The sequence below is a fragment of the Amborella trichopoda genome, chromosome 1 (genome assembly GCF_054954075.1).
Source record: "Amborella trichopoda isolate Santa Cruz 75 chromosome 1, AtrichopodaSantaCruz75HAP2 v2.0, whole genome shotgun sequence".
Classification (NCBI taxonomy): domain Eukaryota; kingdom Viridiplantae; phylum Streptophyta; class Magnoliopsida; order Amborellales; family Amborellaceae; genus Amborella; species Amborella trichopoda.
In genome coordinates this window covers 11,133,833-11,151,650 of record NC_142336.1, presented here as the reverse complement: position 1 = coordinate 11,151,650, position 17,818 = coordinate 11,133,833, and the positions used below count along the sequence as shown (strand labels likewise).

The following is a 17,818-nucleotide window of genomic DNA, read 5'->3' as shown; positions in this document are numbered from 1 at the left end:
CAAAAAGATGAGTCAAGATGCTGGGAATGACAATCCTTGTCAGTATATTGCAAAGGAAGAGGGTAAGAAGAAAAAGAAGGGTAAAAGTCCTATGAAGGGTACGAGGTCATCTGCAAGATTGCTGGCTCGTGGCTCGCGCTCTGGTGCTGCAACTAGTGTCGTCATCCGTGATGAACAGGTTATTGAGTTCAACTCCTCTCCTTCGTCGGTGGCTTTGGAGGACGCTTTTGATGAAGCCATGGAGGAAGCCTTGCTCTTAGAAGAAGCATTTTTTTACTGAGAGTAGGGATGGACTTGGTTCTTCCTCCTCTAATCCTTTCTGATGTTTATTCTCTCTTGGAATGTACGAGGTCTGGGAGACCTCAAAAGGAAAAAAGATGCACGTGTTTTGGTCTTTAAACTTAAGCCTACGATCCTAATCCTTCAGGAATCCAAAATTCCAAGTCCTAGTTTTTCTGGTGTCATGGAAGTGTGGGGTCCTGGGGCAGTAGACTTTATGGGGATTGACTCTATTGAGGCTTCTGAGGGTTTGTGGATTACGTGGGATCCAACAGTTCTGTTCTCTTTTAGTTTTGTTAGAAAATACAACTTTTTGGTGGAAGGTTTTGTGAGGCTAGATACTGATTTTCAGTGGGGATTGATGAACGTTTATGGACCTCAAACTTTTACTTTAAAAGAAAATTTTATTAGTGAGATGTCAGATTTTATTATTAATTTTGCTTATCCAATTTGCTTGGGGGGCATTTTAAACTTTGATTGATGGCCAGATGAGAGCAGTCATGGTGGGCCTATTACGTCTTCTATGCGTCTCTTTAACAAATTTATAGAGTCCCATGCTCTGTTAGATCTGACGATCTCTGGTGCAGTATTTACTTGGACTAATGGTAATACATCGAATCTGTCAATGTCCAAAATTGATAGGTTTTTGGTATTTGCTGAGTGGTCGAAATTCTTTTCGGTGGCCTTCGTCAAAGCCTTGCTTAAGCTGTCCTCTGATCATACCCCCATTATGCTTAGCACAAAAGCACTTTCAAGGGGTCCTAAGCCTTCTAGGATTGAAATTGGGTAGCTGCAGGAGAAGCAAGTCATTGAAGTGATAAAAAGCTCTTAGGAGAACACTATTTCCTTTGGTTCCTTAGACTTCCAACTTCATAAGAAACTCCTAAACATTAATCCTATGATGTTAGCATAGAAAAAAGAAAAAAGATACTCTGTTAGGAGGAAAGTTGGGGAGGTATTAAGTAGTATAGAGGAGTGTGACCTAGTTATGCAAAATTCAGGAGAATGGTCTCAAGAGTTGATGTTGGAGAGAAGCTCTAAAATAAATGAGCTTCAGGGGCTTAGAAGAGCTGAAGAAATTTATTGGAGACCATGGTATGGAGTGAATGGTTGAAAAAGGGGGATCTTAATACAAAGTTTTTCCATGCCACAGTAAATGCCAGATGCCGTTAGAATGACATATCTGGTTTGGTGATTCAAGGAGTCAATGCTGAGGATTGTCTTAGTATGTCTACTGCTATTGTTAATCATTTTCAAAAAGCTTTCACCTCTGAGGTGAAGCATATCCCTCATTTAACTAGGGTGGAGTTTAAGGTTCCACCGTCAGATTCAAGGTCTTTCCTGGAAAGAGATGTTTCTATGGAAGAATTAAAAAGTGCGGTTTTTGCATTGCCAGACGATAAGGCACCTGGTCCTGATGGCTTCCCTTTAATCTTCTTTCATAAGTTTTGGAATTTGATTTGTGGTGAACTGCTGGAAATGACCAGGGCGTTTATTAAGAGAGGTGAACTTTTTAGAGGGGTTAATTCCACTTATATCGCACTGATTCCTAAAAAGTCAGTCATTGCTACTCTTAGTGACATTAGACCCATTAGTCTTTTGACTAGCCTTTATAAATTATGGCGACAGTTCTAGCAGAACGTTTAAAGGAAATGTTACCAATTATTATCTCAGGGCCCCCAATTAGCTTTTATTAATGATAGATTGATTTCAGATAGTGTAATGGTGGCACAAGAGTGTATTCATTCTAAAGTTCTGAATGAGAGCGCAGGGGTGGTTATTAAACTGGATATGGAAAAAGCTTATAACAAGGTAGAGTGGAGTGTTTTGTTCAAAATCATGAAGAATATGGGGTTTGGGGAGTTGTGGAGAAAGTGGATATTTGGATGTTTATCCTCAACACACTTTACCATTCTATACAAAGGCAGTCCTACTGGCTTCTTCAAGGCATCCCGGGGTCTTCGTCAAGGTTACCCTCTTTCTCCTTTCTTATTTACTATTTATGCAGAATATTTTAGTTTGATTGTGATAAATGTTGAAGGAGTGGTCATTTCAAGGGTTTTCAAATGCCAAATGGAGGCTCCTACATTTCCCATCTGCAATATGCAGATGATACCTTGTTGTTCTGTGAGGCTCAAGTTGACCAGGTTAGCAATATTGCTACCTTTTTGAGATGTTGTGAAATTTTGTTAAGCCTTAAGGTTAATTTTGATAAAACAACAATAGTTGGTATTGATTCATGTGATGCTTTAGTCCAAGACATGGCAGAGGTGTTGGGGTGTAAAGTGGAGAACTTCCCCATCACGTATTTGAGGATACCTATTTCGGATGGTCGACTCTCGATTGCTGTTTGGGACAAAATCATCAAACGGATTCAAGTGAAGCTTGATATGTGGAAATTTAAATACCATTCCTTGGGGGGAAGGATAACCCTAGTCAAGGTGTGCCTATCAAATTTACCTATTTATTAGATGTCTATATTGCAGATCCTCTCGTCGGTTGCTAGGAAAATTGAAACTTTAATGAAAAACTTCCTATGGGGTTCTTCTAAAAATTCTAGGAAATTTCATCTGCTAGGATGGGATAGAGTGTGCACACCCAAGAGTGAAGGAGGTCTAGGAATAAGGAGAGTCAGACTTGTCAATCAAGCATTGTTATGTAAGTGGTAGTGGAAGAGCTTAAATTTCGAATACCATTTAAGGTACAAAATGATCGCAACAAAGTATGGTGTGGATAAGTTTGGAATGTGGGTTGGATAGAGGAATGATACTAGGGAGATGTCTTATTGTTGGAGATCTATTCATTCTTGTAGATCTCTCATTTATAGGGACATTCAGTGGTCTCTAGGTGACAGACACAATATCCTTTTATGACATCACAAATGGTTGGGGTCTTCACCTTTGAAATATATGTTTCCTCTTATATTTCAAAGGATGACCAATCCCAATGCGCTTGTCTGTGACTATTTCGAACGCAGGGAAAACCAAATTATATGGAATATTAATCTTCCATACAGCAGGATTTTAGACTCTCTCATTGCAGAATTATCTGACTTATTGATGCTACTTAATGAAGTTTACATTTCTCACAATGCTGTTGATGAGGTAGTGTGGGATATTGAAAAAGATGAAGACTATTTGATTAAGTCAATGTACCAATTACTGTTTCGTGATCGATGGAGGTGGACCATGCCTGAAGTTGTTGTGGTCTAGAAATAACCTTTACCTCTTGAAGTTCAAGCTTTTTTATGGCTAGCAGTTCAAAACAAGGTTCTGACAGTTGATAATCTCATCAAAAGGGGAAATATATTATCAAATGTTTGTCTGTTGTGTAAGGAAGACGGTGAAACATGTGCTCATTTATTTCTTCACTGTCTATTCACTTCTAGAATCTAGAGTTGGTTTTTTTGTCATCTTGGGGTTGCAATGGTTATGCCATCAAGTGTTGAGGGTCTACTTTCAAATTTGTCACTTCTTTTTTACCCTAGTTAGGTTTGATAATATGGCAAATCACGAGAGGCGTGATCTTGAGGGAGGTGTAGAAGGAAAAGAATAGAAGAACTTTTGATAGGACAAATCAGCTTTTTGAGAAAATTATGGACATGATTTTACATTCAATTTGGCTTTATCTTTTTGTGGTAAAAAGATGACATGACATTTCAAAAGTGGATGTGAGGAAAAATATGCCAACTATATTTTAGATGGGGTTCATTAAATGCACGTCTAAAGAAAGATGGGTTACGTTTTTTATGGGGGTTTTTAAGCTTAACTTTGATGGCAGTTCATTAGGGAACCCAAGGCTAGCAAGCTTTGGAGGTATGATTAGAGACTGGAATGGTAGTATTATCTTTACTTATGCTGGTCCTCTCGGTACAATAATTGCTAATTACGTAGAGCTTTATGCACTTATTCATGATTTAAAATTTTTGGTAGTTAGGAATCAGAGTCATTACTATATCATTGATGGGGATTTTCTAAACTTCATCAATTGGTGCAACAGAAAGCAGAAGTATCATTGGGAGTTGAGATCAGTGCTGCAACATATTTGGGACATTGCTAGTTCATTTATGTTGTCCTTTGTGTATGTTTATAGGGAAGCTAATGGGGTTACATATTTTTTTGTAAAAAAAAATATTTTGTATTTGAGACTTTCGTCTTTTTTAGATCTTTAATATAATCTCCGTCCGTCAAAAAAAAAAAAAAAAAAAATCCAATTTACCGAACCTGTCACTAAAATAAAAAATAAAAATAAAAGAGGACGGTACACTTACCGGTGTTTCCCGAAAATGGGAATGCCCTTATAGCCGGTTTCCTAAGGCAGTAAAAATGAGACACGTTTGCCCTACTAATCAACGGTGAGAGAGAAAAGAAGACAGATGAACGACGACAAAGGAAAGGTAAAAAACAGAACTAAAGCCGCAAGATGAATCTCAAGATTAGGGCGTCTTCTCTCTCTATAAGTGGATTGAAGAGGAAGATTGGAAGAGAAGGTAGAGAGGTAAACTTCAGAGAAGATCACAATGTTGCAGGAAATTGAAAATTTCTTGGGATATTTGAGAGATTTTTTGGGTGGTGTAGTGAGAGAAGGCAAGCCCAAAGCCGAAAAGCAAGTTAACGATCTGTTGGGCCATTTTACAGATTCCAAAGTTGAAGATTTAGTGAGAGATGGCAAGGTTAAGAGCGAATTGCTGGCTGACAAAGGTGAAAAATCAACTTGTTTTATTTAAGTTGAATGAGTTTATCAGTTAATTGTTCTGGTTTCTTTAGAGGGCTAGAAATATAGTTACCCTGTATAGTTTATGGATTGATACTTTCAGAAAATAACATATGGTTACCCATTTAGGCACTGAAATAAATTTTCAAAAAGATTGGTAAACACTCATCAGAGACGTTTGTCAAACCTTGTCAACAAAAAATGAAGTTTGTCAAAAGAATCAAGATAATAAACACTGATTATATGATCTAAGCAAAAAAAAATACAATTAAATTTTATTGCGGATGAAATTTGTAATTTGTTTGTATAGTTTTAAATATATTGATTGACCTAGAATTAAAGTATTATATTGTTGAAGGATTTTTAAATTTTATTCTGTTTAATTTCTGACTCAGAATTTCCCATGGATCTCTGTTTTTTTTTTTGGCTATCAGAAACTTGAATGTTGTAATCCTACCTAGTGATTGAAAAATGGGCCGAGTTACTTGGGCTCGGCCCCTTGCGGAACCCGAGTTGCCCAGACTTGGGTGTATAACTTGGGGATATTAAAAAAAATTCAAACAAATAAAAAAATCTATAAAATAAAGAATTTATTTGAGATATGTTTTTTTTTTTATATTTTCTATTATTTTTGAAAAGATTGGAAATTGTTTTGGCCATAAATGCATTTCTATATTTTTCCATTTTTGTATTTTTTCAAGAATACCCCTGTTCACAAATTGATTTTTAAAATCTATTTTGTCACTACTTTTTTTTAGCATCATTTTGAAGTGTTTCGCTTAATATTATTTTAAAGACATATTTTCTATTTTTTTAGGCTTTTTATATTTTTATAATTTTTTGACTTTTTTTTGCTGCTAACTCGGCCTGAGTAATCGGCTTTGGCCACGACTGATTACTTCGTTTGAGGCACTTGGTTCGAGTCACTTTCTAAGACTGGTCGTACCTGAAAGAAAAGTGATTTTCTACTTTTTTTGTCTTTTTTTACAACATTGTTTTAGCATTTTGGCTAAATGGTTTGAAGCCTATTTGGCCTTAGAAATATTTCTTGCTCTTGATAAGAACCCCCTCTCTCTCCACATGAACCTTTCTTTATGACATTCTGTTATTTGTATTATTACATCATTTATTTAGCATTTTCCTTTGAATTTTAAAGGGTAATGTTTGGGTACTCATGCATATGAGTATTTCTTTAAGGTACTCAATATTTTTTAAAACTTGATACCCTTATCCCACTTCATAATAACTTTTTTGTCTAAAGGTATTTTAGGTAATTAATCAATAATAAAGTAGAAATTTTTGTAAAAAGAGAAATATTTATTACCTATAGTAGATGATGATATTATCCACATAAGATGTTATATCACCCACATTGATTAATGATTGTTTTTAACTATTAGTGAAATGCCACTGGTTTTTTATAAAAATATTTATACTACCCCTCCTTATGATGAAAAACACCCTTATTAAAAGAATTTTGTATTACAAAACAAGGGGCAGTGAGTGTCTAAAAATGTTGAGTACAAAGTAATTGCTTATACAGTTGAGTAACGTAATCTTCTTTTAAATTATATATTTTCGTCTCATCTATTTCATTGTGTTGATCATATTATAATAAAAAGGAACAAAAGTGTGTGATTTTCATATGGTTGCAACCTTAAATAATCGAATTAAGGTGCACCTCTAATTTTATCGTAAATGTAATTTTAATATAAAATTCTTTTAGGATGTGTTGAGAGTCTATGTTCCTATCTAATTATAAAATTTTAAACTCTAAAAATGGTTCAAATCAAGTAGATCTATAAACACATGAGAATCTTGAAAATAGACGCTTTAGATAATGTGTTGCAAGATACACTATTTTGCTGACTCGAAATCCGTTTTTCTTTTCATGTCCATAAATTTCGATGTCGAGATGATCAATTAAACCGTTTTCTAGCATCCAAACAACCGATTAGGGATGGATTTTTGAGGTGCACTGTAATTCTACATTTAAAGGTTGCAACCTTATATATACTTTTTCACCAACCTCCACCATTTATTTATTTAAAGGTTGTTCTACAAGGCGGTCATCTTATGAAAACTAAGAAAAATGGTTAATCATGATTTGTTTTTCTATTATTTGATTCATGAGAGTAGTTTTACTTACTTGAGTATGATTGAGGAGAGTAGTTTTACTTATTTTAGTATTCACCAAACATGGTTTCCGCCTTCACACCCTAAGAAAAATGGTTAATCATGATTTGTTATTCTATTATTTGATTCATGAGAGTAGTTTTACTTGAGAATGATCGAGGAGAGGAGAGTAGTTTTACTTATTTTAGTATTCACCAAACATGGTTTCCACCTTCCATTTCACTATAAAAGGTAGACATGAATTGTTCCTCTATTTGACTCAGCAAAACTAATGAATAGTTCATCTCCACCATCTAATTCCGAGATTGATGGTTCGATGGTACATATCAACAAATCCCATTATGAAGGGAGATGGTGGAAATGAATTGTTCGTCTATGAAGGTTTGTCTATAAGTAAGCAACACTAGGAATAGTCCATCACCATATAGTACTGATACTGAAGGTTAGTTGCGTACATATCAAAAACAATTTTGATGTGATAGTTGTCGAGCGCCATCATTGGCCATTGTATTATACACAACATTTTTCAAATAGGAAAGATATACAATAAGACTACCTACCCTCTAAAAAGGTGGGGTCGGGTCAGATTAGGGTCCTAGACTTGGATCCAAAACAAATTTATGGGACTTGGACCCAGACCAAAGTTATTGAAGTCACATAAAAAAATATGTATATATTTAAATATATACATGTATTGTTTAAGGGTTTTGTTAGGGTACACTACGTGTGGTGCAGACTCGCAAAGTGCTCAACATTTTTAGACATTTAGATACCCTTATCCTAATCCTATAGTATAGTAACTTTTTGATTACGGGTATGTTAGGTAATTAGTCAAGGGTAAACTAGAAATTCCTAATAGAAACAAAATCATTTATTAACAATAGTGGACAATGACATCATCGATATGATGTGTGACATCACCCACAAGATGCATTAATTGTTTTTAACTACTAATAGAGTGCCACTATTTTTTTAATAAATATCCATTCTACCCTTCTAAATGACCAAAAAAACCCTTACTTGGAAAATTTTGTATTACAATTCCAAGGTATTTTAGTTTCCAAAAATGTTGAGCACTTTAAGGGTCTACATCATCAAGTGGTGTAGCCTAACAAAACCTTATATTTAAATAGTATAACTAAAAATATATGGGTATATTATTTAATATTGTTTAAAATTATAAAAATATTATATTTATTATTTAAATATTATTCAAATATTATATATAAATTATTTATATATTATTAACATATTGCATATTAAATATTAACATTAGTTGGGTTGGGTATATATGGACCTGGAAGAATGGTGTTATTAACATTATTTGGGTTGGGTATATATGGACCCAGAAGAATGGTGTTCGGTCCAATTTTTGGACCCATACCTAGACCTGTGTTGGGACTAGTCGTTAGGTCCAGGTCCATTATCACCCCTACCACTAGCTATCAGATGAGAAGTAACAGAGTCACTCCTCACTCTCAAATGAGATGAAGCAGAAGTGGGAGGTGTGACATTGGCTGTACTTAAAGTCCAAACATTCCAGCATTTAATTAGCATCAGATGGCTATAGGTGATTAGCATTTGATAGGTGTAGGTGATTAGCATTTGTGATTGTGATCTTTTTTATACTAAGCACGAATACCTTAGTAATTCTTTTATTACCCTGTTTGTCGATATTTACTAGGGAAATTTATTGATACCCGCAAAATGAACTTTATAGACATCTATATTTTTAGCATCATACCCTAGACCAAAACACTTTTTTTTCTTGTATTTTTGCTCCAATAAAAAAAGTCAATAAAATTAGGATAAAAATGCCCTTACCCCTCTCTACCCCCTTTCTCTCTACCACCCCTCTCTCTCACTCTCAGTCCTCTCTTTCACTTTCTCTTTCTACCCGCTCTCTCTATCTCTACCCCCTCTCTTTCAACCCCCCCTCTACCTGCCCTCTCTCACACTCTTTTTTTCTCTCGCCGCCCTCTATCTCTCTCTACCTCTCTCGACCTACCCTCTCTCACTTTCTCTTTCTCGTTCTCTCTCTATCCGCCCTTCTCTCTCTTTTTTTCTCTCCACAGCCACAAACTCTCCCATATAATATATTTTTATATATTTTTTGATCTGGAGCTTTTTTAATGGTGTGCAGATCAGAAATAAGAAATGCATTTTGAAGAAATGCCGTTTATACGTGAATCAAAGATGTCACATTGTGATATGGGAGCTTCTGATCTTCCAATTCTTTGATCTATATGTTTATTGGATCAGTCATGTAGTCCCTGGATTTCACTATCATTTTCTGATAAAAAAGGAGAAAAAAAATTGGGCCTTCTCTTGGTTTTTGAGATCGCAGAATTGAATCTTGGGCTAAGCTTTGAAGATGCAGAAGGACAATGAATTGGGTTTTCTGGGGCTTGACAAATAAAAAGGTTACCATAGAGGATATCCAAAAAGTTGGAGAGGTTTGGATTGATGCATATAGAGGGAATTGAGTCAGTTTTTTATCCTCTTTGTTGTCCAGAGAATGAGAGATTTGTTGATGGAGAGAGTGCCGTTTGTGGGGGTGTGTATATAAAGGACTGGGTCGAAGGTGCATCGAAATCCACTGGTTTTAGAGGGAGAAAGATAGAGAGAAAGCGTGATAGAGAATGCGTGAGTTGCTGTGGAGAGAACATGAGAGAGTTTCTGGTTCTCGCGAGAGAATGACTACAAAGTTCATTTTGGGGGTATCTATTATTTTCCCTAACCTATTTACACAACAATTGGGGGGTATCTATTATTTTCCCTATTTACACAACAAGTAATGATGCCTACTGCTGTGACTGATACTGCATGTTATCTAAACCCTTTCTTTGTGTATAGTAATAATATAGACTGATACTGCATGTTATCTAAACCCTTACTTTGTGTATAGTAATAATATAGGCAAAATGCATTGAATACTAGTTTTCGTTTTTCTTGATTTCATGACCATTTCATTTTAGCTCGGGCCTTGGCAATTACATTGGGATTAGACAAAGTAGATAGAGACAAAGCATTGAAGATAGCCGGTTTGGCATTTGCTGGATATTTGGTGCTCAAGGTGATGAAAGCTTTCTCTGGAGGCAAGGGTAGTGGCAAGACCATGAAAGCTCCAGGGAGGCCTTTTCGCATTCCTCGAAGCCCATTTGAGAGTAACCCTAGAGGCTATTTTCGCCAGTTGCACAGTGATGGTCTATGATATGAGCTAGCAAATTGCAAATTTGTGGTGAAATGATGTGTCTCGACTTCTATGTCCAAGAAGGATGAAGAACCTTATCCAACTGTTTTGGACTGTTGGTGGCCTTTCTCTGTGCTGGTGTTTCGTTTCACCATCTATAGTGTTTTTTACTTCATAGTGTTGTGCATGTGAATGGTGATAATGCCTATTGTGATGGTTTTGGGGCATATGAACCCTTGGCATTATGTTGGATCCGCCACCCAACCCCACGGGTGGATTCTTTATCCACTGATACTTCAAAGTTCTTGTATTATGATACTGCTGGTATTGTTTTGTTTCAAAGTATTGCTTAGCTAAAAATTGATATATACTCTATGGATATTGCTTTTTGAAAAACTAGTGTCCATGTGAACATTTCTCAAAAAAAAAAAAAAACTAGTGTCCATTCAATGACACTCCTACAACCACCCATTTTATTCCAAAATGGTCTTTATCAATACATTTAAAATACTCATTATTTATTATATGGTTGTGTCCTTATCGTAACAGTTGAAGATGGAGTCTTATCAATCGTCCAATTTATATTCTTTGCGCTCTCATCTCATACAAACTAGAGCTTTTCACCCTAATTGCTTAATTTTAGGGTTTTGAAGAAACCCTTGAATCTCATTTCGTGCAAGAGAAAGGAATCAGGGATTTTCATGGCCCTGTAACAAATTTCATCCTCAATTAAGAGCTTCGGCTACCATACAAGGAAACCAATGTCTTCCTTTAATGATATATCCATTTGTAGGGTAGTACAAGATAAAGCTCTTTGTAGTTTAAATGAGATTAGTTTGTTGTATAAATGAGATTCGTTTGTTGTATAAGATAAGATAAAGTTATAACAAGTTGTTGTAATCAATTATTACTTTGAAGGTGAAGGCGATGTGTACATAGGCGATCAAACACTTGTATTTGGGTTTTTCCCAAGTGAATATCAAGAAAACACTTATCTAGTTGTTAGTATGGTATCAAACACTTGTATAAGTATATGCGTTTGCCCAAGTGAATATCAAGAAAACACTTAGTCTATTTGTTAGCATGAGAGAAAGCATAGGTGTGCACAATGTTTTTTTGATGTGGGCACTCTCGTGCTGTTTTATTTGATGTGGTCACTCTCTTACTGTGCTCTTCCGGATTCTCTCTAGGTGCATTTTGTTGTCTTTGTTTTTTTGTTTTTGTTGTTTGGAAACGATCATGTTTTCTTTGTTCCATGTTTTTTTGGGGCCTGTGGGGGCAGTTTTTGCATTGTTCTTTTCTCCATTGGAGCATCCCTAATTATTATTATTATTATTATTTTCTGATCTGTTGGGGTACTCACAATTCTGCGTTCCTCTTTCAAGGACCACTCTTCTTTCATGGACCACTCTTCGTCATTTGGGTTTCTTATTTGGGCGAGCTTACTCTTTTACTGTTACACTTTTTCTCTCTCTACCATTCTTTTGGGTCTTCCATTTTTGGGCGCCTGCCTACTTGCTCTTTTACCATGCCTGTTCTTTTATTGTTGCACTTGTTGCTCTCTCTCTACCATCCTTGTGTTTGGGTATTCTTAGATGTACTTGCATGTGAGTCTCTTTTATTGTTGCACTTGCTGGTCTCTCCACTATCCCTTGCATTTGGGTTTTCTTTGGTGTACTTTGTACATGAGCCTCTCTTTTACTATTGCACTTGTTGCTCTCTTTACCATCCTTGCATTTGGGTATTCCTTGGTGTACTTGCTTGTGAGTGCTTATTTGCATTGGACTCCATTATTTTTAGTAAAATTAAGAGCTTAGGATACTTCTTTGATTTTTTGGGATTGGTTGTTCCGAAGTATTTTTTGTAACAAAATGGACTCCCATAACCTAGAGGTAAAGCTTAATGGACAACTGTTTTTTATGGGCATCTTATCTTGGAAAGTTTTTGGAAGGTCAATAATTATGGGGCTACGTCAACGGTTTTGTTCCTGAACCACCAGATGGATATGTTGATTCCAAGGGCAAATTGATGCAATGCTCAAAACATGCTTTTGACAATTTTTAATGAAACTGCGGTCCGAGTTTGACTATGTGTGGGCCGATTGGCAGAAGAGACTCGTTTAAAGTCACTATCCATCTATGGTAATTCTTGGAGAGATTCTACATTCTTAAATAATTCAAGTAAACGGAAAAATCGAGATATGAACAAGGTTCAATGTTGTCATTATTGGGAGATGGGCCACTTAATAATTGCAAGAAGAACAATGTCTACAATTAGTGCTAGGGGTTTTGACACCTTATCACTGAGTACAAAAAATGACCTCAAAGTAACCTCCCAGAGCCTATCTTGCAGTCACAACACACAACACTTTTGACATAGCTCTGTCATTCCCACTCTGCCTTCTATTGTGCTTGCACTGTCATCCATTCCATGTCAAAGTCAAATCACTTTCTCTCAACAAGTCATACACACTGTCATCCATTCCCTGTCAAAGTCAATCACTTTCTCTTAACAAGTCATACAAGCATTCCATGTTTTTGGTTTTGGTAAGGCTTTGGTAAGGCTGATCTTTAAACTTTTTGGGTATTAGATCCTGGTGCCTCCAATCATATGATCGGCAATTTGACATTCTTAAAACAAGTTGCTCCACATAAAAGCACTCAAAGCATTTATATTGCAAATGGTCAATCACTCCCTAAAGCTAAAGATTGCTCAGTGCTCATAAAACCTTCTAACTCTCCACCTTTATATCTTTCTAATGTTTTATATGTGCCTAGTCTATCAGCCAATTACTTTATGTTGGTCAACTTATCAAACAAAATTGTATGGATCACGTCAACTTATCAAACTTACCCACAGGGGCCGAGTCAACCGAGTCTACCTAGTCGGACACTCTTTCGGGCTTCAAGCCCTTCGGGTTTAAACCGCCCTCTGGAGTCATCCTTTCGACTCCACCTTGGTAGATCTATTTCTTTAGAATACAAGACATCAATCCTCAACAATATGTCACCCCCATATTCCTTCCAAATATCAGATTGTTGACATTTTCACTAAGATTTTAACTAAAAGGTGCCATGATTATTTGATAGGCAAACTGATGTTGTTACACCCCCTTCAATTTGAGGGGGAGTGTTAAAAAATACGTCTTGATAATATCTAATGTTTCTCTTTTTGTAACGTAGGATAAGGTAAAACTCTTTATCATTTAAATGATATTAATTTGTTGTGCATAATAAAATAAATACGTAACAAGTAGTTGTTACCAATTCCTATTTTGAAAGCCACAACACGTAAATACGCGCTCAAACACTTATATAAATATATGGGTTTTCCCCCAAGTGAATGCAAGAAAAACACTTCTCTATTTGTTAACATCATAGATCTACAATTCTTGAAGAGCTTGTACCTCTCAATGAGGAGAAGGAATTAGCGCCTCTTCTTAACAACTTGTGCAGAGGAAAAGGATCTAGCGCCTCTTCTTAACAACTTGTGCAGCTTATGCTATGGTATTTTCAGGCTCTATAACTTGTCTTCCATCATTAGAAGAAAGAACGAACTTTCTGCAACTTATGAAAACCCTAATAGCTATTGTTGGGATTGGTGAAAAATCAACAAGGTTTTATATCATTCACAGCTATTGTGCATTTATATCAATATAAGTAAGCAATGAAAACTTCACAATATCAAAGCAAGAATATGGAATAAAAAATCCAACAACATTCAATCCATAAAGTACAAAGATTTAACGTGGTTCGGTCACAAATCATGACTTACATCTACAAAAGAATGGTGCGAGACTTTACTTCCTGATTTGAAAAGATTAAAAAGTGAAATTGAATGCAAAATATCAATTTCTAGCAGCCCTTTCTATCTCTAAATAGAGCCCAAAAACAAGGCACCAATAACATCAAAAAATGGGTTCTCTTTAACACTTTCTCTCACTAAACATGGCGTACAACTAACCCATAGTGGAGTTCAAGCCTTTTGCTCACTTTCTCTCTCTAAAATAGAGCATACCAAGCTCTCAAGAGAAAACCTCAATTGCAACCCAATCTTTCTATCCTTTTATCACTATTTATCTCTCTAAACAAAAGGGTTTTAATCCCATTAAAATAGTAAAGTTCTTATAACACCACAATCATTGGATTATATGCAATTCAATGGCCCAAAATAAAAGAGAGAAGAGTTAAATAAAATTCCCACATGTAACAATCTCTCACTTGAAGACCAATCACAAAATCTTTGAAATAATCACCAATGCACCACTCTCCATCTACCCGAGGTTATGTCTCCTCCAATCTCGAAAGTCTTCTACACATCATATTCTTTTCAGTTGTGACAACCTTTGTCAACATATCAGCAATGTTCGTTTTAGCGTGAATCTTATCTACCTGCAAATCTCTACGCTCGTGGGCCAACCGAATAAAATGATATATAACCTGAAAGTCTGGAGTAAAGTATGGATATTTAGAAGCACCGGATGGTCTTTCGAAAGGCGAGGAAAGTGGGTCCGAACTAATCGAACTAATTGGGCAGCAAGTGTAGTCGTTCTTAGCTAGATGAATCGCACGCTGGTTATCACAATGCACAACATATTTATCTTGTTTCACCTCAAACTGGCCAAGTAACCTTCTCAACTAAACCATTTCCTTCGTTGCCCCAGTTAATGCCACATACTCAGCTTCAGTTGATGACAAGGCAACATTATCTTGCAACCTTGACATCCAGCTGACTGCATCACCACCAATATTGAAGATGTATCTAGTGGTAGACAATCTAGTATCACAATATCTTTCATAATCTGCATCTGCATAACTAACAACTTCCAATGATGAATTTCGAAAACACAAACATACATTTCGTATCCCCTTCAAATATCGAAGCATCCACTTAACTGGATGCCAATGTTCCCAACCTAGATTAGACATAAATCTGGAAATAACTCTCACTGCATGGGCAATGTCAGGTCTAGCATAAACCATTGCATACATCAAACTATCCATTACAGAAGTATATGGAACATTATTCATCTTATTTGTATCTACCTCATTCATTGGAAAGTCCCTTTTAGACAACTTGAAATGTGCAGCTAATGACGTAGAAACAAGTTTAAAGTCAATCATATTGAAGCGCTCAAGAACTTTAAAAATATATTCAAATTGACTTAACCAAAGCTTACCTTGATTTCTGTCTCTATGGATGTGCATGCCCAAAATCTGTTTGGCTAGTCCAAGATCCTTGGTAGCAAAATTCTTAAACATATCAAGCTTTAAACGCTTGATTTCACTCAAATCATTGCTAGCAATAAGAATATCATCAACATAAAGCAACAAAACAGTAAAAGAATCATATGTTGAACCCTTGAAGTACACACAATAATCAAAATCGCATCTACAATAAGCTTCACCCAACATAAAACTGTCAAATTTCTTATATCATTGCCTAGATGCCTGTTTCAAACCATACAATCTTTTTTTCAACTTGAAAACCAAGTTATGATTGGTTTTGTTCTCAAAACCCTCAGGTTGGCACATAAATTTCTCCATCAAGATCACCATGTAAAAATACAGTTTTAATATCAAGTTGTTCTAGCTCCAAATTCAAGTTAGCAACCAAAGTTAAAACAACTCTTATAGAGCTATGCTTAACAACATGAGCAAAATTTTCATTAAAATCAACACCTGGTTTTTGCCCATAACCTTTCACCACAAGCATGGACTTATATCGCATAAGACCATTTGCCTCCCACTTAATAGCATATACCCACCTATTTTTCAATGCTTTCTTCCTATGTGGAAGTTACACCAACTCCCACGTATCATTCTTATGCAAAGCATCATTCTCCTCCTCCATTACCTTATGCCACCTTTTAGCATTAGGACACTAAATAGCGTTCTGAAAAGACTCAGGTTCATCACTATCAGTATACAAAGCATAATATAAGGAAGGATAATACCTTTGCATGGGCTTGTGAGGACGTGTGGATATTTTTAATTCTGGCTCAAGTGTAACTGGTAGTCATTCTTCATCTTGATTTAATTCAGTGTCATCCTCATAACTAGCATCACCTACATCAAAACTGTCTTGAGCTTGAGCTTGACTCTCTTGCACTTGCTGAAGTAAAACAATGGGATTGGGTTCTTGTATATCCACAACAAGTCTTTCTTGTTTTGACTCTTCCTGCTTCTTTTCAGCAAACATTACATTCTCATTAAAGAGAATATCTCAACTTTTGATAGTTTTTTTTACAATAGGATCCCAAATCCTATAACCTCTATCATTACCACCATTCCCAAGGAAAATACATCTTCTTGACAGACATCCAGCTTGGCTCTACTTTCACTGTGCACTAGAACATAAGCTTCACACCCAAATCTTCTCAAGTGTTAATATGACACTTTTACCTCTCCATAAAATTTCAGGTATCTTACCATTCAAGGGTATACTAGGAGATCTATTGACCAAATATACAATTGTACTAGCAACTTCAGCCTAAAATTGTTTACCAAGACCAGATTGTGATAGCATACTTCTTACTCTCTCAATGATGGTCCTATTCATCATCTCAATGACATCATTTTGTTGTAATGTCCCAAGAACAATCCTTACTATACGAATGCCATTCTCTTTATAAAAAAATATCAAAGCGTTCGAACAATATTCACCACCATGTTATAGTGTAAAGTGAGTACAATGCTCAAGTGGGTACAGTGTACAGACAACTGGTAGTGGTAATAGTGACAGCATCTTGGTTCAGTGTTCTGACAGATGGTAGTGGGAATAGTGACAAAATCTTGGTACAGTGGTCTGGCAGCTTTATGAGATGAAGAGACAGGTCTTTTTACAGGTGGAAAGTTTTGAGAAGACGTCATCCTTACCTTTTAGTTTGTGTCATAGGCTAGTGGTAGCGCATCAGAGTCGTAGCTTGGTGACGAATGACTTGAGGGACTGTGAGAGGGTCCAATATAAGAGTCATCATTAGAGCTAGTAACGATTTGTTCTTCAGGGGGAGGTTTGGATTTAAACCTCTATGTGAAGCTTTTGTAGGGTCGATATCCTCAATCTTCTTAAAAGGTAATTTGACATAAAAGTTCTTGTTTCTCCAAAGAGGATTTGTACATTTTTTGAGAAACTTAGTTTGGGAATTAGCACAACAAACTGCCGAAATTTTTTGTCTAACAGTTTCTAGGCTTTGTGCTTGGTCTATGGATGCAATCCAGCGTAGGGTCAAGGATTTGTAGTGTAGTCCCTTGTAGGTCCATTGAAATTTTACTTCGTGAAGAACATCAAATCCAATCAAAAGTTCTTTGTTGGATAAATTGAATCCTAACAGTTTGTGTTTAATTACAAGTTTGGGGAAAAGTTAATCAAAATGGGTTTCCTGATCTGGTTTATGGCAAACTTTTCTCCATTAGCAGCTCTAAAGGTTTGGTGGCATGGTTTCCAAAATTGTTTTGGTAGTAAATCCGACTTTAGAATACTAGCAGATGCACCTGT

The 17,818-nt window shown here is 36.0% G+C and overlaps 1 protein-coding gene across 1 annotated transcript; it reads left to right on the top strand.

The window, feature by feature from the left end:
* Positions 1-4,701: 4,701 nt before the first annotated feature.
* On the top strand, positions 4,702-10,717 carry LOC18444618 (uncharacterized). The gene is made up of 2 exons (XM_011628913.3): positions 4,702-4,979; positions 10,107-10,717. The coding sequence occupies exons 1-2, from the start codon at positions 4,799-4,801 to the stop codon at positions 10,340-10,342; spliced, it is 417 nt and encodes a 138-aa protein (XP_011627215.1). The 5' UTR covers positions 4,702-4,798; the 3' UTR covers positions 10,343-10,717.
* The last annotated feature ends 7,101 nt before the right edge of the window (positions 10,718-17,818 follow it).

What these genes read in the sequence shown, in the direction of transcription:
- LOC18444618 (XM_011628913.3), top strand. Translation starts at nt 4,799, where the DNA reads ATGTTGCAGGAAATTGAAAATTTCTTGGGATATTTGAGAGATTTTTTG. An exon ending in CGAATTGCTGGCTGACAAAG is followed by an intron (nt 4,980 to 10,106) that starts GTGAAAAATCAA and finishes ATTTCATTTTAG; the next exon opens with CTCGGGCCTTGGCAATTACA.